This window comes from Scleropages formosus, chromosome 17, assembly GCF_900964775.1.
Source record: "Scleropages formosus chromosome 17, fSclFor1.1, whole genome shotgun sequence".
NCBI classification, from domain to species: domain Eukaryota; kingdom Metazoa; phylum Chordata; class Actinopteri; order Osteoglossiformes; family Osteoglossidae; genus Scleropages; species Scleropages formosus.
In genome coordinates, this window is record NC_041822.1 from 27,103,657 (window position 1) to 27,127,660 (window position 24,004).

Below are 24,004 nucleotides of genomic sequence, written 5' to 3' on the forward strand. Positions count from 1 at the left end.
ATACATCAGTGAACTCCTGATACGAGTGTGGGTGTGGATGAGCAGCCGCACCAATAATAATGGGAAATAAAGAGACAACAATAACAGAATGTGACAGTATTGTGTGTGACATCATACTTATGACATCACAATACAACAGTGTCATAATTATAGAAACGGGTGGCTGGGTGGAATGCTGGAGCTCACAGGTACAGCTCTGAGGTGCATCTTCTACTGCCACACCGTCACCCTCGTCATCATCCCAGTCATCACTGCTGGCGACGAAGGGTTTGTTCGAACTGCTACCGTCACCGACCGAGGATCTTGCGTCGATAGTCCTGCTGAACGTCACAGGAACGCTTGCGGAACAGTGGTACAGCGGTACGGTAGCGGCCCGTGGAGCAGCTCTTTGGCCTCTCGGTGGTTGTTAAAGACTACAGACTGACCTGGTAAAGGACCCGGTAAAGACTACAGACTGACTAAGGACCCGGTAAAGACTACAGACTGACTCGGTAAAGGACCCGGTAAAGACTACAGACTGACTCGGTAAAGACTACGGATTTACTGGGTAAACGCAGACCCACCCCCACAACAATGTGCATCGCAGTACTTTACTGTGGCTGTTACGAAGAGCACAACTTACAGATATGAACACTTATCGAAACTGTTTATTGTTAAAATGAGGGTTTATGAATATTTCAGCACTTCCGCTCTACGGTCATCTGGTCGAGGTGACTGAGCCGGTCGAGGCGGTTCAGGTATGTTGTAAAGGAACGTCCCACTGGGAGGAACTGGGAATTGCGGCCGTGGACCTCCTGCCCCGGTGACCCGCCCCACAGAACCGGCATCCTGGCGCCTCATGTACGACAGCCGACGTTCGCACCCGGGTCCGACACAGCCGGGACTTGGGGACGGTCCTCGAAATGCGCTGCTGGGGTTAACGGGTGCAAAGAAACCAAAAGCAGAAACTATTACTTTTTGGTCATTTATTCATTTTATTGTTATGAGAGCAGGGCTCCGCCCCCAAGCGACCAAGGAGCAGCAGTGACCGCAGGGGAGTAGCGCATGCACGGTGTGTCTCGTGGGACGTCACACACCCCCCTCAGCACGCACAGCAAACCGTTCACTTGTGGGGATGTGAAGGATCCAAAATACAGAGGTAAACGGTGGCATTCCTGACCTCCCCCCCAAACACGTCTCTACAGCAACAAACAAATAAATAAATATGACATTAACCAACAGCATTTACAGCTAAAACAATAAACGGCTGAACAGGTAGCGGTAAGAGCAGGGGCGTCGTTACTGAACGGCGCTGAACGCTGTCGGCTCCAGGTCCAAACAGCAGCGCTGGACTGTCGTTCATCTCCAAAGGTGGTGCATTGTGGGAAAGAGGGCCCACCCCCAGGCGGCGGTCGTGGTCCCTTCAGCAGACACGCAGACACACTGTGGGGGTGAGAAGCAGCGGGCGCCCGGGTCACAGGTTCGAGGGGCGCGACGGCACTCAGGGGCGACAGCGCTGGATGAAGCGGGGGTAGAGGCACACGTCCCGGATGTGGTGGCGGTTCAGCAGCCAGGTGAGGAACCTCTCGAGGCCGAGGCCGTAGCCGCCGTGTGGACAGGTGCCATACTTGCGCTGCGGACACGGACACACACACACACACACACCACAGGAAATACAGTACGTACAGAGGAGCAGTTAAGCTCACTGTTACTAAAGCAGTTCTTTTAAGGACACCAGTACAGGATCTGCTCAATACCTAGAGCCCATCCAGAGCGCTGAGCTCCTCCATCTCTGACTTCTTGGTGGTCCCACTCAGGGGAGTCCAAAATTGATAGATCGTGGGGTCTCACTTTTATCCCTAGTGTTTTGCAATGACCTCCATGTCTCAGAGCTGCTGAATCCCTCGCACATTGAAGAAGGGTCTCGAACCCATCTGCTTGAGAGCCACTTCTTTCCTGATCTCCCGACAGCTTCATCAATGAGTCCAACACCATCTACTATGATTATTTGTGTATTTGCTGCTTGAATGTCACTTCTGTCGGAGCTACTGGAGGGATGTGAACCAGTGACATGGTGGTGTCACACACACAAGCTGTGTGTGCATAGTCCTGTGTGTGTGTCTAAAGCCCTCTGTGTGTTGCAGATACTCTTTGGAGAAAAGTATCTGCTAAATGAATAAGTAAATGTATAGCTGATGCTCACCTGGTCTGTGTACCAGTAATAGGGTGTTGGGTCGATGCCCTCCCGTTCATATCCCTCCATGAGCTCTTTGGCATCCCAGACACGCATTGAACCCCCTACAATCTCGCCGACGTTCGGCATCAGCAAGTCCACCTGCGTGAGAAGAGCAGAGCATCATGGGAGCTAGAGCTGGCCTCAGCACGTGCCAGGACACGGAAGATTCTGGCGATACGTGACGGTGCGGCGTGTTGCTTCCGACAAGCCGTGAACATGACAAGATCACCGCGTGGCTGCGGTACGCAGATGGACCGAAGGTGCGTCGGGGGCGGAGTCTCACTCACCGACTCGGTGAGCCGCCGGTCTTCCGGGCAGCGCTGCATGTAGAAGGACTTGATCTCAGCCGGGAAACGACAGAGCAGCACGGGTTCGTTCAGCGTGTCAGTCATTCTCCTCTCTGGGGCCTCTGGGATGTCCTGGGTGACGAGCACAGTGCTGCTGGGACACCAATGGGACGCTACCGGCACGGTACCGAGCCGGTAACGGTATGACACTGGAGCGATACTGGGATTGTAATGGTATGGCACCGGAACGATACTGGGGCGGTCCTGGGATGGATAAGGACTCATCGTGCAAAGGTACCTCCCCGAACTGGTAGTAGGTGCCGTCATCCTTCCGGACGTCGTGCTCCTTGAGCCACTCGATGGCGTCGCAGTAGTTCATCCTGCGGAACGGCCTCGCGGGGGGTTTGAACTCCTGCAGTCAGCGGAGGCACACAGAGGGAACGGTTAAGGCACCACGAGCCCTTCTGACTTCCTGTGCTCCACGGAACATGGACGCGAGCGTGTTTTCGGTCTCCGTCTCACCGACATTCTTTAAATGTAACTCACGTACCTCATCGAGCGAGCTACACTCACCGGATTGATGTCGTAGAGCAGGGGCCCGGCGGGCGACCTCAGCACGCGCTCCACCACGTCACACACCAGGTCCTCGAGGCGGTCCAGCAGTTCGTCGAACGTGAGGAACGGGCATTCGGCTTCGATGTGCGCGTACCTGAAGGGGCAGACGCTTCCCTTGTATCCGATAAAGGACAACAAGACTGAGGAGCAGCTTTTTCCACTTGTACTGCCTCATTTATTATCAGCACATCCTTGTCTAAATGTGTTTGTTCGTGTCTGTTCGCATCTAACAGGAGCCTCGTCACAAGCATTCCAATGCCCAGCGTACCCAGCGTACCCAGCGTAGCTGTGCAAATGACAAATAAACGACTCCGACTCTGCAGCGGCGTCACGGCGCCCCCTGCTGGACGAGCACGGGGCTCTGATGCTGCGGACCAGCGGCGAGAAGCGGGCGCACGCTCACTCGGCCAGGTGGCGGCGGGTGCGGGACCGCTCGGCGCGGTACGACTGGGCGATGCAGAAGCAGTCCCCCAGGGCGGGGACGCACGTCTCCAGGTAGAGCTGCGAGGACTGCGTCAGGTACGCCACCTCCCCAAAGTAGTTGAGGCTGAAGAGGGTGGAGCCGCCCTCTACCTGGGTCTGCACCAGCGTGGGCGGAGTGACCTGCGAGCACAGAGTTAGAGGCCTGAGTTGCGCCGCGCCGCGCTGCGCCGCCCCGCCCCGCCCCGCCCCGCCCCGGGGTGCCCGGCTGGGCCTCACCTCGCAGTAGCCGCGGCTGAAGAAGTGCTCGCGGAAGCAGCGGGTAACGGCTGAGCGCAGCCGCAGCACCTTGGACACGTTCTCCCCCCGGATCATCATGTGCCGGTTGTTGAGCTGCACGTCCACGTCCGACTCCTCGTTCAGCAGGTTGTCGGCGCCCCCTGCTGGAGCCAGGCCTACAGGCTCCCAGAAGTCGCAGTGCAGCTCGTGACCGCCGGGGGCCTGGGTGTGGGAGTGGGGGTGTGGCCAGTGAGTCGATTTCTCGCCCGCAAACAGAAGCAAGCGCAGCTCATTCTCAGGGACCGCCGGCCCAACAAAGAACGGTGACGACGAGCGCGCCGCTCCTCTGATACAAGCGGTCGAAGCGCTGAGGATACGAACGTTATTCCACTTTGACCATTTCTAACCCCACATTTTCTTCACTTCCACATCAACCATTTTTCTAAAACGTCTGTCCACAGCGCAGCGAACGCAGCTCGTGTTTCCCACCGAACGGATGGGGGCAGTAAAGAGCACCCAAACAGAACGGGAGTGTAGGACCCCCTTAGAGGGAGTGCAGCGTTCACAGCTCCTGTCTCGGGTTCCTCAGTGTCGGTGATCAATTACAAGACGAAGAGCGTTGACCGCGTTTGTGGGGTCAGTCAGTCGACAGTGACGCTGAGCAGCAATCTGTGCACATGACCAATCTGTACTTCTTATTTTAATGTGCTTTAATGTTTCCTCTTAATGTCAAGTATTTTTAAATATCCCCAGTACCGCCGCAACCATTGCGGACCGTGTTCGGTGAGGACGCGAACCGTCTGCGTTCGCGAACCCGCGAGTCACCGTCGCTTTGGAGTTACGAACAAACCGACTCGCGGTCCTGCCTGCGTCCGTAAGCCGAGGCGGCGCGGTACTTTACGAAGTAGGCAGATCACCGGCCTGTCCTGGGTGGGTGGGTGTGTGTGCGCGCGTGCGTGCGTGCGTGTACCAGGAGTGCAGCGACACAGGGAACGAACGGCTGGGAGACGCTGGAAGCCCAGTTCACCTCTTTCCCCGCAGGTACGGGGGTCACGCGCCCGTACAGGACCACGGAGCTCTCTGCGGACAGCAACAGGGCGCTGTAGCACTGGCACTGCAACCAGAGGGAGAGCGGTCAGCCACGGCTCACGCAGTCAGGCTCCGCACCAGGGTTACCAGGGTAACTGGGGGCGGCGAGGAGTACCAGCTCATCGGTGAGGACGCACTGCAGGAAGCCGGTCCCGTCGCGCAGCACCACGAACATCAGGTTCTTCCCTGGGGGTAGAGGAGAAACGCTGCGTTTCGCTACCCGAAGTGCCGAGGGGCGCCCGCGGTGCGCCGGGAGTTTAAACGGCGCTCTCCGCTCACCTTGCCTGCGAAGACGGTGGATCCAGCCAAAGACCTTGACCCTCTGCTCCCGGTGGCACCCCAGCTGGTGGATTTTCACCTGAAAGGAGAGCACCACTTTACTGCGGTAAACGGACGAGCGTCCGCGGACATGCGCAATCGGCACCGTTAACGTGGCGCTTCAGTAATCACCGTCTGAGGCTCCGGAAGGTCGGGGTCCTTCATGACGACAACCTTCTTCGCCTCCTCCAGGTTCTTCTCCCTGCGATCGGCATCTTCCGCCTGCAGGGCGCACGGTGCAACCGCGGTCAGACACCTCCTGAACTGGCCTCCGCTCGCCGGAGCACCCGCTCACGAACGAGAGGCTGGAGCCAAAGTCTGCCCTGCTGTTAATAAACGAGCGCTTTCCTCGAGACATCGTCATAAGGCACCGTTTACCGCCATCATAACCGTTGGCCGCGCAGAGAAGCTGGAAAAAGGGGCTGAAACGAAAGCTGCGCCGACCCAGAGGAACACGGCGGACCGTTCCTCCTCCCGGTGGAATTCTACCCAGTCAGCTGCGGACTGCCGATCCAACGGTAAAACGAGGCGAAGCCAAGCCGTCGCCGTCGTCATCCTCTCACTTATGACGGCCGTGCGGCGAAGTGAACAAACGAGTCGAGAGACGATAATGACGCAGAGATGCGATCCAGGCAAACATAGCGGTCAGCGAAGCCCCGAAAGAATCGATCACATTGTTCTCGGAAGAGCTGAAAGAGATGAGAACGACATGCGGAGTATGAAGAAGGACGCGGCCATAGGTTCGAGTCCGGCTCGTACCCGCGGCACGGGCCATCAGTCACACGACGGTGTCCACGGAAGCCTAGTAACGCCCCCCAGGGGTCATTACGTAAGGACCGTAGCCTGAAGGTGCCAGCAGCGTCGCCAAGGCGACCGTACACTCTACACTATTGACCCAGCTGGGAAACACCATCTTACTGATAACATAAGTTTTCTTGAAACGATCCATTTGATTTGCCCTACACAGCACGTAATAAACGTTTTCAACGGATCCGCGACACTTGAACCTTGCATTCGAAGAAACCATGGTTCCCCTGCCCTGATCGAAACTCAGTAGGGACAACGAGTTCACACTTTGTAAAGTGTCACAAGGGGGAAGAAAAGAAAAGAATTGTGCCCGTTTGTTTACGGTATTCTTTATGTCTCATGTATTTATGCGTGTGTGTGTGTGTTTGGTGTGGAAATGAAGAAAGAAAAAGAGACGAGCGGAGGGGGCCCGACGGGGCCTTTTACCGGGGGAGGGGACGGAGGGGTGCAGGTTTGGCTCCGCCTCTTCAAGAACCTGTGAAAAACGAGCTGCAGACACGATTGAGCTGTGACGGAAACACGTCCCACCTCCTTCTTGCTCCTGCTCTCGTTCTTCACGTGCTCCTTGTTCCACTGCTTCTTCAGGTTCTTCTTCTGCGTCTTGGAGATGAGCGCCCAGCGCTGCCGGACGCACAGCAGGGGCACGAAGACAGAACGTGACGTTCGGCGAAAGGGCCAATTAAGGGCGGCGACGTGGCGGAAGAGTCGCTCCACTCACCTCTCCCTGCCTCTGCGAGTCCACATAGATGGTGGGGAAGGGCTCCTTCCCGACAAACATCAACGCCTGCAACACAGCAGCGTCGGGCAAACAGCCGCCGTGAGGGACGGGAGCCGTGACCATCGCCCGCCCCGCCCGCCCCGGGAGATGCGCTCACCTTGAGCGGCGTCTTGAAGGGCTTCTCCGCGGTGCCGTCGGCATCGGCGTCGTCGCCCTCCCTGGCCGACACGTACACGACCCCGACCCCTAGGAGCACGACAAGGGCTCAGCGCCTGGCCGCAAGCGGGCTTTTCTCCGACAGGAAACAACGGTCGCCACGGAAACGCCGCCCGCGCACGCCGAGCACCCAGACGAGGACGCAGGGCGGCACGGCGGGTAGCGCCGGTGCCTCACGGCTCCCAGGCTGCTGGTTTGGATGCAGGCGAGGTTCAAGTCTGTGGAGCTTACATGTGTTTGCGCCAGCTGCTCTGGTTTCCTCCCACAGCCCAAAGACGTGCTTAAGGCGAAGCGGTGACCCCACGCCGCTCTTTGCACGCAGCCTCATCCCAAACCGGTGAGCGTGCCGCGTGCCGTGTCCCTCGGAGCTACGGGACGAAGGCCGGGGCGGTCAGCGGGACCCCCAGCACAGCACGTCCTTGACACCAAGGGTCGTGACCTTTACCCTTTTTGTGTCGAATCGTCACCCCAACGGTACAAATGCCATGGGGCCCTTTCAACCGCGTTCACAATAAAAGGTGAACAAAGGAAGGAAAGAAACGCATCATCATGATCATGATGTGACATGTGAGATGAATGAATGAATGAATGACTGAATGAATGAATGACTGAATGAACGAATATCATATGGCACGAGGCCGCTGCTTATCATCAATCGTGCCCGCGCTGAGCAGCTCAGTGCCACGTTTCGTTTGTCACTGTTCCTGCGTGCCAGTCAGTCATCGCGGTAGCACTACTGCATTTTACTGCAGTTACTGCACGTGCGGTGCGTCCAGCGCGAGGCGGATCATGATGATGCGACACATGATCCGATCACGATCATCATGCAGCCCGTCGTCCGTCCGTCCGTCCGTCCGTCCGTCGCGTCCGCGTCGCGTCGTCGCCCAACGAACTTGTTCCACACACGTGACACGTACCGCCCGCGAGGCCGTCTGCGCGCCTCCCCGCCTCCTCACCCATGTCCAGCCAGCGCTCTGCAGCCCGGCTGCGTGACCGAGGCTACAATTACAGAGACTGAGGGTCGGGTGGGCCACCGCCGTCGCCGCCCCGCTCGCTCCCGTGTTCCCGAGCACGTCCAGGGACACGCCTCGACGAAGCCGTTCGAACTTCCGCCACGGTGTCCCGCCCCTAGACCCGCCCTTAGACTCCGCCCCCAGCGCTGAAGTCAGCTTTCATTGGATGCGCTCAGAAATCTTTAAAGAGCAGGATTTCACCAAACCTTTTTGTATTGACTAGACAGATACTTAGCCTCATATATATTTAAAGGTTATAAAGGCTTCAGTGTCGTGTCAATGATAGCCATTAAATCGGGATTTGATGGACGCAAGATGCAGATCACGTGACGTCATAATAACCAATCAAAAGAAACGCTTCAGAGCCTTAAAAAAAGAGTCCAGTTCGGGCTCTATTGGGGTGATTGTGTGTCGTCATTTCCGCCCGGACTCTCATGGGTGGTACTGGTCGTTCGGGTGTAAACGTTACTGCTGAAGTTTTTTTTTTTATAAAAAAAAAGCGTTTCCTTGTCTTTAAGTGAGCGACATGAAGATTATGAAAATAATAAATCTGTGTATTATTGTCGGAAAATATACTAACAAACAAAAATGGTTAAATACAAAACCAAATATTATCCTTTCGATAATTAAAAAATTAATGAATGTTTGTTTTGGTGTTTCAAAATAAAAAATGGCAACAAATGAGTAAAAAAAAAAAAAAGAGAAAAAAGCACCTGTGAGGCAAGAGGGGGCGCCCCCGTACAGCCTTTCCTGAGGAGACTTCCGGTCTGAACTTTCATTCATTCATTCATTTATTCAGTTTTTTGGGCAGCAGGGTGGCACAGTGAGTAGCACTGCTGTCTCACAGCACCATGGTGGTGCGAGAGGATGTGGGTTTGATCCCCGCTCAGTCTGTGTGGAGTTTGCATGTTCTCCCTGTGTCTGCTTGGGTTTCCCGTGGGTGCTCTGGTTTCCTCCCACATTCCAAAGGCATGCTGTTCAGGGTGTGAGTGACACAGAGTGTGTCTTCCACCGACGTATGGATGAGTGTCCCATTGTAAGTAGTGTATCTAGCTGTATAAGTTACCATGGTAAATAAGGTGTGTGGGTTGGTAACACTACATAGAGGTTGTTGGAAGTTGCTTTGGACAGAAGTGCCTGATAAATAAATGTAATCGTTGAGGTGAAGACTTTATTGTCATTATACTGCTGTGCAATACAATGAAATAGAGTGGTGTTCTCTGGACAACAATATAAAACACAAACACTGAAGTATATAAAAATAGAAAATGAAACAGATAATACAGTAGGAGAAAACAATATAAACACACTTAGGTAGAAAAATAGAAAATTAAACAAAAATAATACAGTAGACTAGTAAGGCAGTAGGACAGACAATAAAGTGTGTGCAGCTGAATGTATTATGTGTGTATTCAGGGGGTAAAGATCAGGCAGTGTTCGGTTGCTTCACAACCCTGGGGAAGAAGCTGTTTTTCATCCTAGTGGATGGATGATGTGTGTGTGTGTGTGTGTGTGTGTGTGTGTGTGTGTGTGTGTGTGTGTGTGTGAGCGAATTGTCCTGTATCGCCTTGCAGAGGGGAGCAGTTCAAAGACGTGCTGTGCGGGGTGAGTGGAGTCCCTGATCATTTTGGAGGGTCTGCACTGACATGAGGACACAGAAATGTCCTCGACTGCCAGTAGCTGACAGGGGGTGCGGTGGCGCGGTGGCGCGGTGAGTTTGGCCGGGTCCTGCTCTCTGTCGGTCCTGGGGTTCGAGTCCTGCTTGGGGTGCCTTGAGGCAAACTGGTGTCCCGTCCCGGGTGCGTCCCCCCCCCCCCCCTCCTCCTCCTCCTCCTCCTCCTCCTCCTCCAGCCTTGTGCCCTGTGCTGCCAGGTGAGGCTCCGGCTCGCCACGACCCCGCTCGCCACAAGCGCTTTCTGCCAGCATGCGTGTGCCGATGATGTTTTGAGCCGTCCCGATGACCCGCGGCAGAGCCTTCTGGTTTTCTCTTGTGCGGATGGCGCACCATGCTGTAATGCAGTACGTCAGTACGCTCTCCACTGCGCATCGATATAAATTCACAAGAAGATTAATTTTCATTCATTTTCATTAACACAACATAATAGCAGACAAACAGCAACAAAGAGAACGGTATGAAGATACTATATTTACAAAAAAATACAAATGAGGCAGGAAAATGCAAAATGCACATTACAGTTTTGATGAAAATGAACAATTTGTAGTGTAACAGTTTAAATAGCTTTTTATTTGTGGAGTCTTGCGGACAGTAGTAATGTACGGTTTCATTTCATCCGAGAGATGAAGAGAGTCAGGTTCCTTGTTAGAGGAATTCCGTTTATGGACTTCAGTCAAGAGTCAGATTTGATTGATTGAATAAAATAGTTTGTTCTCCTCCTTGTTTCAGTCAAAGAACCCAAATGGCACATTTTCGCTTTGGATGAGTATCTACCTTCGCCGGGTTTTGTACTTTTGGCCAAAGTGTTGTATATATCCGGTATGTGAGCAACTTCCGCTCCGAACTCGCAACTGTGACGAACCGTCGTGACGTCACTGTGGAAGAGCTCGGACGAGAACGAATCCCTTTCGCTGTTTATTATTTTGTTAAGATCTTTCTAAGAGCCACGCGCTGTCCTGTTCTGAACCACGTGATGTTGTCCAGGAATTGTTCAGGGGAGACGAATGAGTCCTTCTTATTCGCTACATTCTGCGAACTTGCAGGATGCCGCTGGCGCTCCACTCACCCGGCTGCAGTCCCGCGGCCCCCCGCAGGGTGGAGACCCGGATGCTACTTACATTTGTTCATTTAGCGACCAGCAATGTTAATTTACGCACAGTTATTTTCCCATTTATACAGCAGGCTGACTCTACTGGAGCAACTCTTGGGTAAGTGTCTTGCTGAAGAGTACCGCAGCCAGAGGTGAGATTCAAACCTGCGACCTTTGGGCCCAACCGCTACGCTACAAGCTGCTGGACCGAAAGGGAGTAGGACCCCCCACACGCTGTTACTGCGCTCCGTGCAAAAGCTGTACATGTGACTTCCTGCATTTTTTTGCTATTAGCTCTAGTCAGTAACTGTGGCCCTTACTATAGAAGATAACAGCCAACAAAGACAAGAACATGGAGTCCGAAGGTTGTTGGTTCAAGGGGCTGAAGAGCGCTGCTGCAGTACCCTGATGAAGGTTCTCATCCGGAACCCGTGCGGTAAAGACTACTGCTCTACGAACAGGTCAGAGGACAGCGAGAGGAAAGTGACAGCGACTGTGGGTATCATCTGAGAGGACAGTAAAAGAGGTGGGAACATGGTAATGGCACCTGGAGGCACGCTACACGCCGCACACCACACGCCACACACACGCTCTGCTGGCAGGCGTTGGTCTCCATCAAGGTCGTTGAGTGGCCTGCCGTTCCAGTGGCCTCCCTGGCCGTAGCTGTGGTGAGCCAGGCCTCTCGGTGAATGTCGCTGAACCGTGGAACCCGGTGCGCTGGGAGCGGAGAGACTCCGGACACTGGGTTCCTCAGTCGTCTTCATCTTCCAGGAGATGAGCTGAACACGGGCTCATCCACCCGTCACTCATGGAACCTCACCGATTGTCTTCTGTGCCTCTGCGGGTCACGTTGCATTTTTTCGTTAACTATTATTATTATTAATAACAATAATTTGTCTGGCTCCTTTATCCAAAGTCACTTACACTGATTTGCCCCCTTTTTCCAGCATGGTAATTTTTACTGTATCAATTCTTGATCAAAGGTACTTCAGCAAGAGATGGGATTTGAACCTAGGACTTTTGAGTGCAAGACAGCGGCTCCTGCATCACCTGGTGACCCCGTCCTTTCTTAGAATCTGTGCCTTGTACCGTTTCCCTTACTAGCTTCATTCATGTCTGCATCTGTAATGGAAGTTTTGTTTAATTCTTTACTTTAATCTGTCAGTTATCTGTTGTTCTTGCTGTTACAGAGAAGATCACTGGTAGTGTGGACATACGAAGCCTTGTACACAATCTTGAGGAGATGTTTTGAGGGCTCCGGGTTGTGGGGGGGCCAGGTCAGGGTCACCTTGGCAAACGTGCAGCTGTGGATGGAGGTTCTCATCATGGGGGCCCTGCAGTGTCACGGCGCCACAGAGCAAGCGCGCCTTTCGAGAGTTTCTTCATGACGCAGACTCTTCGAGTTTTTCTCAGTCTGCTTGTTTGTTTTGTGTCTTTCCATCTCCATGGCAACAAACCGAAGCTCTTTTTTTTCCAATTGCAATTACACAATCTGGACGAGCAGGTTTGCGCACGGCTGCTTCCTGTGCGGCGAGACCAAGGAGGGGCGCCGCTGAGCTCTGCAAGGACGTGGTCCTGGGGGGGGGAGGGGTGGAGGGGTGTGTTACCTTCCTACTGGACACATACTTCATACGCAGTGAGCGGTACCACCAAGAGTAAGAAATGACATCATTCATGTGACCGTTACACACAGAATAAAACATGACATAATTGATAAATGTTGTTGGTATTTTTCAAAACATATAATTATATCATAACTTGGCAGCGGGGCATGTAGTGAAACCCAAAGCACCTGGGTTGGGCACAGCAGAGTTACCCTGTTGTATAAATGGGTAAATCAGCGTCAGTAACTCAACGCTGCACGTTGCTTTGGAGTAAAGCATCAGCTCAGTGGATCAGTAATAGATGAAAAATAATAAGAATGGCGTCCTGGTGAGGAGCGGCGCTGTGCGGCGTGCGGCTTGCTGACGATGCCCGAGGATGATGGGAGAGCGCGCAGCCGCGCTACGAATTGCTCCGTGATAATTACCACACAACACGCCCAACGTCCTTATCTTTTAGCACTGACTGCGCTGTGGATGAACGCAGCAGAATTATTCGTCGAAGAGCCATATGCACACGCGCACACGCACACACACCCAGAGTCACAGAGACAGAATGATCTGGAAGGAGCCGTTGCCAGCGGAACTGATGTCACGGGGGTTAATAACCCCTTTCACATTTTTTCTCCTGTTTGGGTGGGATGTTTAATTGCATTACACATTACCGAGGCGTCTATGAAGAAAGCCGCCCAGCGGCCAAAATAACATTCCGCCAACGTCACGAGTGACGGGCTGAGTTTTAACAGCGACCGGGGGCAGCGCTTAGAGGAAGCGGGTTCGAGACGTCCGCCGATTGCTTGAGCTCATTGCACGTACCCCGGCGTGGCGGTAATCCCATCGATGTGCAGCAGAGCCCGCGGCCCAGGGTACCGCACAAACCCAAGGTAAAAGACAAAAGGAACACGCTCGACCGATGAGGTCATCGCTCAGTAGTCGCCATGGAAACACATGGGCCCTTTATGTAAACACATCTGCTGTAGAGGCCTGTGATGAGGCCCGAATGGGCGCTCGGCGCCTCTCATCGGACCCACTGCGTCCAAACGGAAAGGAGGAAGCGCTGGGCACCGTAATGGAGCCCGTTACCCAACAGCGAGGTAATTCACGAAATACCGCCGTCGGTCTCCTCACTTCGCGCCGGCCGCATATCGTGAGTCGAACAAAACAGAGCACGCAGTGAAAGCCACAAATAAACAGCACCATGACTGGAAGAAGATGACTGTGTGTTTCCATCCCCACGAGTGCCCAGGAGTTTACCCTGGTAGACGATGAGCTCATCCAGAAAATACCCAGCGATTTCCCCGAAAACAAGCAGAAATATTCCAGCTGAGACCAAACAAAGACGGAAACCAAAAGAACGGGAGCTTGACTAGTCAAATGTTCACGTGCGGCTGCTAGGTACGCTGTGCACCTCCTGCTGCAGTCCCCTTGAACGAAGTACTTACCCTGCTATAAAAATGGGTAAATCACTGTAAGTAGCGTAATTAACACTGCAAGTTGCTTTGGAGAAAAACACGAGACAAGTAAAGAAATGAGTAGAAATGTAAACGTTGCTCACTTTCACTAACCGCTTGTCTTGGTCTGGTGCCCATCCCACAATGATTGGGCGCAGCGCTCGGGGAGGTGGACCCTGGACGGGACGCCAGTCCATTGCAGGACGGTAAATAGGCGTCAGTGTTATGCAGGCACATGTTAAGGACACAAAGATGAGAAAACCGTGTGCCGAGCTCTGTCTGGACAGGCGTCTCGTCACATGCAGCGTTTGCGCACACATCCGTTCATTTTGAGCCGTACTGCTCGCGTACCAGAGTAAGAGTGGTATTTGACCCCCCCGGCGGTGCCCTCCGTTTGTTCACAATGTGATCCTAGCGCTCCATTCGAATGGCTTCAGTAAACGATACCCTAGTAAAACACGGTGTGCTTCGTGCTTCGATACGTATCCAGGCCCCGCGACTGGTCAAGCGCCACCGGAGCAGCGGCCGGGACGCCTTTTTGGTTCGGTGTCGCTTGGTGTGAAGCTGCAGGTCTAAGCAAAGGCCCCTGTTGATGCCGTTAGCAGAGTAGTTCGCTCCTGTTTACACCACAGCGCTTCAGGTAAAGTACCCCGTTTCCAGCGCTGGGATCTGAAGAACCTCGCTTGCCCAAACCCCCCCGCCCCCCGCCCCCCGCCCCCGATGCACCTTCTGATCCAAAGACTTCTGGCTCACGAAGGAGACGCGTTTCGGCTGTGATTGTCAGCCTCTTCGGTGTCTTCAGCTGCGCCCCCCTGGGGGTAATTCTGAGATAATCCTCTCTGATATTTCTAGGCCAATTCTACACCAGTTCCTCTGAACATATGCTTGAGGTCATATGAATTTAAATACTTACTTTTTTTACTCATTGCTCACACGCATCTCTAAAAAGTTTCTGCACTTGTTTTCAAAGTGGATTTCAAGCCAAACACACTTCTTATAAAATGTCGTTTTCGCAAAACACTTTGAGTGGTTTCACGATATCGAATTGCAATATTACAGTATAATACATTTTGTAATATGAAAACGCAAGATGTGCTTTCCAGCCTCTGCAGCGCAACACCGTTCATTCTATCTTTACCCTTTTGTTTTTGTCCTCTGAATGGAAGAGGAAGGCAGAGCAGCACGATGAGACCTCGCGGCGTCTCTGACGGCGCTCATTAAAGGAATGAAACGAAACGGGAGCTGAGCCGCGGTGTCCGCCGCGCACGTGTCGGTGCGCCGTTTGCCAGAAGCCATCGGTTGAGGCCGCTTTGGCCTCCGGTTCAGGGAGCAGCAGGGCAGCGATGCGAAAGGCGCACGATCAGCATCGGTAGCGCTGGCACCGAGGCGCCTGCTTGGACCCATTATTTCGCTCTGTGTGTGTGTGTACTGTGACATTGCAGTACACGACACACGCCAGGCACAGACGCCCGGCACTTTTCCTCCAGCTGCGTAGTGGAAGAACATTCTGCTTGTGATGTAGAAGAAAACGGATCGGTGGACGCTACTTATGTCAGTACCGACACGTTTACTTCGTTTTACTGTACTTGTACTGTCCCAAAGCCCCCGGCGACTCTGCTGACTCCGTCTGCCAGCTCACTTTCGAGATACTTTGTCCACGTTTGAGAGACGTGTATTTTCTCAGCGTTTTCCTTATGTAGCCATGGTTCTGTAGTTGGCCCTGGGATCCTGGCTGCGTTCGGATACGTTGATACTGTTCGCTTTGAAATTAATGTGTGTGTTTCAATAAAGTAATCACACTGAGCTAGCAGTTCGAAATTACGTGACAGTTAAAATAGTCTGAAAAATGTAACTTGGAGGAAAACTTAACATAAAACTCACAAAACAGGACGTTCTTGTCAAATAAGACCGATGAATTATTTATTATCTGCTTATTATTATGTAACAAGCAGTGTAGCCGCACAGCTCCAAGTGGACCTGACCTGCTGGGAGGAAAATTTAAACACTGAATGCAGAAGGAGCTCAGCGCTTCGGGATTTTCTACTCGATGGCGGCTGTTTGTAGCGCTGCGAGGAACACCGAGGCAGATACAACTGAAAGACGATCGATCGATCGCTTGATGAGAATGCCAGGTAAGTCGAGAACTTCTCCAATTCGTTTGGTCTCCTGTGGATTCACCGCTCTGCTGCGTACAGATACTGTCCGGCGTCCCGGATATAAACGCCGTCCAGGGTGGGCGTCGTCCCGAGGTCGTCATCTCTCGCGTTTCTCCATGAGTCACCGTGTCCGAATGCCGAGGGTCAGATGACCAGAGGACGGCGGTACGAGGACACGGAGACAAAGAGGAAGACGAACCTTCCTCGTTTGTAGCGCCAGCGAATCCCGAGTGCGCTCAGCACGGTATTACATGTCCATGATCTCACCTAAGATCTGTGGATGATTATGCTTCCATATTTGGTTCATCAGATTGTACGGATTAACGGTGGCCCTTCCCAGCCGACCTCGTTTCGACGAGCTTTTGCTTACGGCACCTCTCGGAAGGGCTCTGCAGGTGCTCCGCGCGTGCGGAAAATGCACCCTAAGTCATTTACTTTCCACTTCGCGTTGGGTAAGGGCAAAACGGCGGGCAGTACAGTTGCACACACACCGCACCCAAGTTTTCATCCCGGTGTTTCCCCCACATTTCAGTGTATGACGCTGCCAAGGGCTCCGCGGGCTCCACGGCACTTTCGCTCAAAGCTTCAGGTGCTTCGCCGCTGGGCCGCCTGGTGCCCGAACGTTGCCTTACCGTTGCCTTTGCTGGGCGAGTGCGGCACCTCGTTCGAAAGGTCCGTAGCCACCCTGGCCCCCCTGCTCACGGTCACCGAACCGTCTCTTGCGTAATGGATCACTGTAAACAGCACTCGCGTCATGTATTTCACATGCAGGCCCTTAACCGCTGCCGCACGCTTCTAACGAGCGCGGGTGCTCGTGCTCGTCTTCGAACTGTCTTGTCGAGCAGCGGTAGCGCCTCGCAGAGAGTAAGCGGAGCTCAATTCCAGCCAGAGACAAAGGAGCGTGTGGACGGAGGGCCCGGGGCGCCCCGCCGATGGCTCTCGCGTGTCCAGAACACGTCGCTCACGGCGACAGACAGCGAGGGGTTAAAGCCACGTCGCTGTTTTCTGCGGCCCCGGCCAAAGCCCCCCCGCCTCCCGCACTGAGTCACGGTGGAGGGAAGCGGGGGACACTGCCCTGCTGCGCTCCTTCGCCAGCGAGGAGGTGGGCTGACGTGAGAAGTTAGTCATTCCCAACCCACCACACGCAGGAGGAAAGAGCGCGAGAGAAAAGAGGCTTAAAGGGGAACTCTTTCTTTGGGAAATACCCTGGAGGCCACGCGTGTGCTCTCCTGATTACACGCCAGCGGTGCTGCTTTCGTTTGCTCGTGTCAAGGAAAACACCCTGAGCGACCGGCTGCGCTCGAGCCGCCCGCTTCGGCAGCTTTGCGGGGGATTTACGGCCCCTCCGAGCGCCCGCGTTTGCGCCCGTGTCCGTTTACATCGATTCCACCGGAGGACCCGCGGAGACGCTCGTTCCGGGAGCGTGCCGCCGCACGCCTCTCCGTCCTTGGGGGGAACGCGTCCCCGGATCGCTCGACGCGACCCGCTCTTTCCGCCATAATCTCTGTCCCCTTTAGAGGGTCGCGCTTTTCCCTTCTCCCCTCTCCTTGTCGACGAGACCAGCGGCACCGGGATCTGCTCCGACTGGCACGTTGACTAACCCTAACCTAACTAATCCAATCATCCTTATCACAAATAACCCAACTAACCCTAACCCACCTGATCCTAGGCCAACTAACCCAGCTATCCTGAGCCCAGCTAACCCTAACCTTATCCTTAAGGAAACCAACCCAATGACAGGAAGCAACTCAGTGAGTGTTAGGATTTGCGCATTTTATTTTCCATTTCAAAGCAACAATGAACACATTTTCAAAGAACATCATGTGAACGAAAACAAACAACAACAACAACAACAACAACAACAAAGAATGGAAAGTGAGCAAGTGAAGACGACCTTCAGCGAAGAGTCATCGTTCGCCTGAATGAACGAGACCAACAGCTGGCAGATGGACAAGAACAAGGAAGGAAGGAAGGAGCAGATACTTTTATCCAAAGCTTACAACACAACATTTGTGTCCATTAACGCCACCTGTAACTCTACAATGGAGCAGCTCAGCTCAGGTAGAAAGGGCTCCTAGCAACCGCCTAGCAGTGATTCTTAACCATGATTCCACCTGCTGGCCATTTCAGTACAGCGCCTCAGTGTGTATGGACACGCACCTCCCGCAACAAAACTTGCACGACACCCGACTGAACGCTGCCGCACGAGCTCCGACACACGAAGGAGCGTGTCGAACGCGCACGTCCCGGCCGGCGGAGGAATCCACGCTGCGTAGAGGTTCAAGCGAGACGCCCGGTCTGGTCGACTCGCAGGTCACGGTGGCCTCGCCTCGCAAACACGGTCGAATCGACTGTAATCAATTATACTATGAAATATAAAAGATTTTCTTACTCGGCACAAAACCAACACATCACCAGGTTGACTCCAGAGCAGCTACGCGCACGCACACGCACACGCACACGCAGACCGGAGGGAGGAACATTAACTGCAAACTGTGTTCCGGAAGCTCAGCTGGAAACGTTAAAAAGTCAGACGTGTAGTCGGTGACCTCCGAACCCGGCATGGAGAGTAAAAGCACTGAGGAGTAAAACTGGTTGCGCCAGCATGCTTTACCGCAGTATCAGTGGCAAAGCCTCTCCACCCTGCATTGTACCACGGTGGCAGCAGTAAAAAGCCTCTCCGCTTTGTATTGTACCGCGGGGCCAATGTGACCCGGTACTGAATCCCCAGTTGGTGTAAAAAGCACCTACACAAATGTCTCGCATCAGATCGACACTGGAAACACACACACTGTTTACACAGCGCAAACACTTCTCACAAGACCAAACACATCAACAAATTAATATTAGGAACTATAACTGCGGCTGTTAGCGGCGGTTGACTGTGCTCGCGGTGGGGGCAACATGGCTGCGATCCACCGTCTGCAACTGTCAGTCTGTCCGTCCCTCTGCGGTCCCGCAAAGTGACGGTCTGTCCCCTGGTCGGTGATCCTTCGGGTGAGGACACGCGCGCGCACGCACACGCACACACACACACGACCCCAGAGGTCAAAAGTCCCCCAAGCGAATGCAAAAGCAGCCACCGCAGCCCTTTAAACCGAAGAGCAATAAATAGAGTCGTGTGCAGCCTGCGCAGGTAAACATCAGGTAGCGTCGCCTCCAGGTGAGAGCTGTCGCACATAAAACAGGCGCTTCTTATAAAAATATATAGAACTGTTCGCCAACCTTGTTCAACATTCAAAAATAAATAGACTCTTGCGGACGCTTCGGAGCTGCTGCGTTTCTCAGGCGCGGCCCTGCGGTCGCGCTCGCCGTCGGCACCCGCTCGGCCCCAGGCGAGCCCCAGGCGAGCGGGTCCCTGAGGCCTCAGGCCTCCTCGCACGCACAGACCACCAGCACGGCCCCCGACGACGGCCGGAGCAGCCCAACGGTCCACAATGCGAGCCAACAAATACCTGTACAAGACTCATATCAAAATGTCATAATTCATTTTCCGTAATGACATAAATGCGTTTAAATAGCATCTGTCCGCACGTCACCGTGTCCTAGCAGTAATCCCAGAGTCGTTACCGTTATAAAATACCCTCATATACATGTGGATCTCAAAGTGTACAAATGCAACAAGTTAAAGTTTTTGTTCATTTAAGTGCAAGTTCATTGTTTCCAGTAAAAGTCACGTCGACCACTGAGCTCCTCTTGCCTCGAAGAGCACAAATATAAACGACTTACACACAAGTAAACATTTTTCATATATGTTTTCAGAATTTTAAGCAAGACCAAAATGTTTTTGAGCAGAAGCCCTTTTTCATTCTTTCAGTCATTACGGTGGAAATATTGATCCCAAATGCGCTGCGCTGGTACACACAACCTGTCCCACACGCGCTCACGCACACACACAGAGAGAGAGAGAGAGAGAGAGAGAGAGAGAGAGAGAGAGAGAGAGAGAGAGAGAGAGAGAGAGAGAGAGAGAGAGAGAGAGAGACGAGCACAGAGAAAAGGAGCGCCGAGGACAGAGGTAAACAAGTCATATTTCATACAGGGATACAATAATTTTTAGTGGAACGGCGACGCAGCACAGAGCCGCTGGCCAAGAGTGTCACACACTTACACTCTTATTTACCCACAACAGCACATCTCTAAAGTAAACAAGCTGCTTGCCTGCTCAGTATAGCACATGTAATAATAAATTATTTCCATTTGGTCCAATAATATTTGTGTCAAGTACAAAAGAAAGACATCTTCGAAGAGTGTTAAAGGTTTCGAAAATTAATAGCTTTTCACAACTTATTTTGAAATGCACACGCGTCGTCCAACAAGAAACGTACGATACGTTCCAGAGTAAACCCCACGCGAGGAACCGTTTGCTCCGGGATGCTGGACACAGGGAACTCAAACCAGGAAATATTAATATTGAAAATACTCAGAAAGCTCAATAACTGATCACTTGTACCAGCATCGCCTCCCATTCAAAGGCTGAACGCGGTAAAAGCGGAGCTCTTGTCAGCGACGAGGTGCAGAGAAGCTGAGCTGGACGCTGGATACGGGACGTCTCCAGCGCCACTGCGGCCAGATGGGCTCTGCACGGAGAACACGCGTGTCCGTCCGGGGGGGGGGGGGGGGGGGGCGGTGACGCGAAGCTTCGTTCTCTTCAACCTTTGTTCCGAGTTCACGCCGCTGGCCGGACTCCGCCCCTTGCCGAGCGACCGGGGGCAAATCCATAGGGTGTGCGTGACCAGGTTGCCGCGGCTGCGCACCACGGAGCGCACCACGGAGCTCACCCCCTCCCCCCCCCGGCAGGACTGCGAAACCACGAGGCAGAAGGTCACCAGTTTGGTTTGCCACGGGTGCGAATGCGGCGAGCGGAAGCCCCGCTCAGCAGCCTGGCGCCTCCACGCTCTTGGCCGGCGCCACCGAACCCACGGTGATCTGACAGCCGCTGGTGACGTGATTGGCCACCTTCTGCTTGAGCTGCGCCACCTGCTGGCGGAGCAGGCCGGCGGTGGAGGCGAGCTCGGCGTTCTGGCCCTTGAGCGCCCGCACCTTCTCCTCGAGCCGCGAGATGCGCTCCAGCTTGCGCCGCCTGCACTTGGAGGCCGCGATGCGGTTGCGCAGCCGCTTCCGCTCCGCCTTGATCTGCTCCTGGGTCTCCAGGTCGACGGGCGACAGCGCCTGGGGGGAGGGGCCGGCCGGGTCCCCGGGGGGGTGCGGCGCCTCGGGCACGATCTGCGGCTCGTCGGGGCACCGCCCTTGAGCGGCGCCGGAGGAGTACGCCAGGGGCCCCGCGGGGTACGCGCCCCCGGCCGGGAGCTGCGCCGCGCCGTAGCTGCTCAGGTTGGTGTAGACGGGCATCTCGGCCGGAAGGGACACGTTGCGCGGGTACGCGCTCTGCACCGGCAGGGACGGCGACATGGGCGCCCCCACCAGCTGGTTCTGCTTGTGCAGGTCGGCCAGGGCCTTGACGAAGCCGTCGGCGAAGCCCTCCTGCTCGTTGGTCACCTGGTTGCGGTACAGGAACGAGCTGCTGCCGGAGGCCGAGGCGGGGGCGGGGCTGCCGGCCCCCCGGCCATGGGCCGAGTGGATGATCAGGTGCTCCAGGTCAGGGGCCGCCAGCTTCAGCAGGCTCATGTCGGGGCCGGTCAGCAGGGGGGCGCCCGCGTCCCCGCCCACGCCGCCGGGGCTGGCGCCGCACTCGGCGCCCGGCTGCCCCTGCAGCAGCTTGAGCCCCGGAGCGCCGCCCACAGGCGCCACGAAGCCCTGAGGCGCCACGCTCCTCTTACTCACGGCCTTGTGGCCACCGTGCCTGCCGTACTGCGCCACCGGCTGCAGCTGCGGGACGTCAGCAGTGTCATCGTGGTAGAAGGGTGTCTCCATGCTAGCGGCGGCGGCGGCGGCGGCTCTCAGCGGCCCTCACACTCCGGGGGGGGGCAGCAGGGCGCCTTGGGCATGATGGTCCGGCACGCGCATCACCTGGGCGAAGCGGGAGGGAGGTGACCGAATGCAGACGGTTCGAGCGGCATCGGACCGACAGCCGCCTGCAGAAGCGCATGTGTGCGCGCGCACACACCCCCACATGATGGAGACGTGCGCGTGCTGCTGCTGCTGCTGCTATGGCAGGCTGATGAACATCCCCCCCTCCCCCCTTCTCACCTCCCACTCGTGAATGTAGCCAGCAGAGACCCCCCCCATCCCATCCCATCCCATCCCATCCGGCTCAGGGTCCGAGTTACACACGAACGCGCTCGCGGACATCCCTCCCTCTCTCCCTCTCTCCCTCTCTCCCTCCTCCCTCCGCTCCGGTCGCGCCGTTGAGCGCTACGGCGCTTCTTCCGGCGTTACAGCAGAGTAGTAATAACGTGGTGAAAACACTGAGCGCTCAGGGCACCGTGCGTGACCCCCCCCACCCCCCGCCTCCGCGACCAAATGAACTCACCTGCGAGTGCGAGGCGCGGCGGTTCCTCCAGCAGCGGGACGGACGGCGGATCCACGCGGACGGACGAGCTGCGGGTTCGAGCGACAAAACGAGAAACTGAGACACAGAGAGAAAAGGGAGACGGAGCGAAAGGAAACGGTGCCTCACCGAGCCGCTGTGTGTGTGTGTGCGCGTTACGCTCGCCGTCACTCACAACACAGTACAGTTACACCGACTCGACTGACTGACTGACTGACTGACTGACTGACTGCGTGCGTGTAACGGTGTATCCGAGCTCCGCTTCCGCCGCCAATCAATTCCTGTCGGTCACGCGGCTCGCGATTTCCCCGCGCGCGGACGCCCGTCTCACTCACACACACACACACACACACCGACTCGGGACTTTCTGCGATCTGATGACTGTGGCGAAACGCGCCCTCAGCCGCGCGCCAGTTCCTGGAACCGCCCTGCGATGACGTCAGCAGCTCCAGAGCGCCCTCTCCTCCTCCTCCTCCTCCTTCTCCGAGATCGCGCGCGGCCGCGCTCGCACACACACACACACACCTGGGGTGTCGGGACAGGTGACGCGATCATGTGTCCTTCACCCGCGTGAGTCCCACATTCCCGGCTCATCGGGTCATCCGACGTGTTCACACTGCTTGGAGTGAATCTCCCCGTATTAAGGCCCTCGCACCTTGGACCAAGCCCAGCAGCGCAAGAAGAAGAGGGCGTGAGGCGAGCATCACACACTCGCACACACTCACGCACGCACGCACAAGGCGATAAGAGCACTTAAAGAGTGTTTAAGAAGTGCTCGGACAGGCAGGCGCTATCAGGACCTGGTCAAGGTGAGAACACACACAGCATGAGCCTAGAAGTGAGGGGAAGAGTGTATAACTGGAACAGAGTGTGTGTGTGTGTGTGTGCATGCGCGCGCGCACCGCAGGAGCTCAGTGAGATAGCATGAAAAGGAGCTCTTTTATTGCACAACCTACTTTCGTAAGTGAAATACTGAAATTGCTAAACGGCGCATTATGAGGAATGATGTGACGCCGTCGCTCACTTACTGGGAAATCGTAATACAGCAGCTCAGCCTGTGACTGTGGGCAGTGTTACCACTATTACACTGTTAACGCTGTTTTTCAGTGTGTAACGCCCTTCCCGCCACAGCGTCTCGCACAAGGATGCATTTACCCTGTTTACACCTCCGAAAGACAGATGCTGAACTCTGATTTACCCGTTTGTACGGCACGGTCATTTCTACCGTGTCGCTTCTGGACGGGTTCCTTGCTCAGCCGTGCTACGCCGCAGGGGGTGGGGTTCGAACCTCCGCCCTCTCTCTCCGTGGGCAAACTGCTGGCCTGCGTTACCAGCGGAGCCAGGCCTCAGGATGCTGCGCTGGACATACTGTAGTTGGACGCTGCAGTGGACGGCAGCTAACGCGCTTGGTGTTTCAGCCAAAGTGGCCTTGAGGACCTGAACAAAGTTGTTTCAGAAGCTGAGAAACACAGTGATTCACTCAGTGAGTGAGTGAGAAAAACAATTTTATTGTTCATACAAAATAATGCATATTATGTAATGGACTCATACAGCTCCCGCTTTTTATTTTGTCATCATTATTATTACTGATAATTTATTTACCAGA

General features: G+C 54.8%; 2 protein-coding genes across 7 annotated transcripts; both read right to left on the bottom strand.

Moving 5' to 3' along the window:
- Positions 1-954: 954 nt before the first annotated feature.
- Positions 955-8,109, bottom strand: LOC108921962 (asparagine--tRNA ligase, cytoplasmic-like). Of its 3 annotated transcripts, none has more exons than XM_029259586.1 (15): positions 7,196-8,107; positions 6,906-6,994; positions 6,749-6,814; positions 6,559-6,651; positions 5,356-5,445; positions 5,185-5,263; positions 5,021-5,091; positions 4,844-4,930; positions 3,817-4,038; positions 3,521-3,720; positions 3,076-3,211; positions 2,801-2,914; positions 2,503-2,634; positions 2,183-2,314; positions 955-1,612 (listed from the first exon to the last, which is right to left on the bottom strand). In XM_029259586.1, the coding sequence occupies exons 1-15, from the start codon at positions 7,290-7,292 to the stop codon at positions 1,481-1,483; spliced, it is 1,740 nt and encodes a 579-aa protein (XP_029115419.1). In that variant the 5' UTR covers positions 7,293-8,107; the 3' UTR covers positions 955-1,480. The 3 variants fall into 3 exon arrangements, 2 of the variants coding, with proteins under 2 accessions (XP_029115419.1, XP_029115420.1); XM_029259587.1 differs by having other exon boundaries at positions 7,882-8,106; XR_003798295.1 differs by lacking the exon at positions 955-1,612 and having other exon boundaries at positions 2,503-2,675; positions 7,196-8,109.
- An 11,778-nt stretch (positions 8,110-19,887) lies between these two features.
- Positions 19,888-23,053, bottom strand: june (JunE proto-oncogene, AP-1 transcription factor subunit). 4 transcript variants are annotated; one of them, XM_029259687.1, is made up of 3 exons: positions 22,924-23,053; positions 22,381-22,448; positions 19,888-21,917 (listed from the first exon to the last, which is right to left on the bottom strand). In XM_029259687.1, the coding sequence occupies exon 3, from the start codon at positions 21,819-21,821 to the stop codon at positions 20,823-20,825; it is 999 nt and encodes a 332-aa protein (XP_029115520.1). In that variant the 5' UTR covers positions 21,822-21,917; positions 22,381-22,448; positions 22,924-23,053; the 3' UTR covers positions 19,888-20,822. The 4 variants fall into 4 exon arrangements, with proteins under 4 accessions (XP_029115520.1, XP_029115519.1, XP_029115518.1 ...); XM_029259686.1 differs by lacking the exon at positions 22,924-23,053 and adding an exon at positions 22,752-22,831; XM_029259685.1 differs by lacking the exon at positions 22,924-23,053 and adding an exon at positions 22,629-22,745.
- Positions 23,054-24,004: the final 951 nt, after the last annotated feature.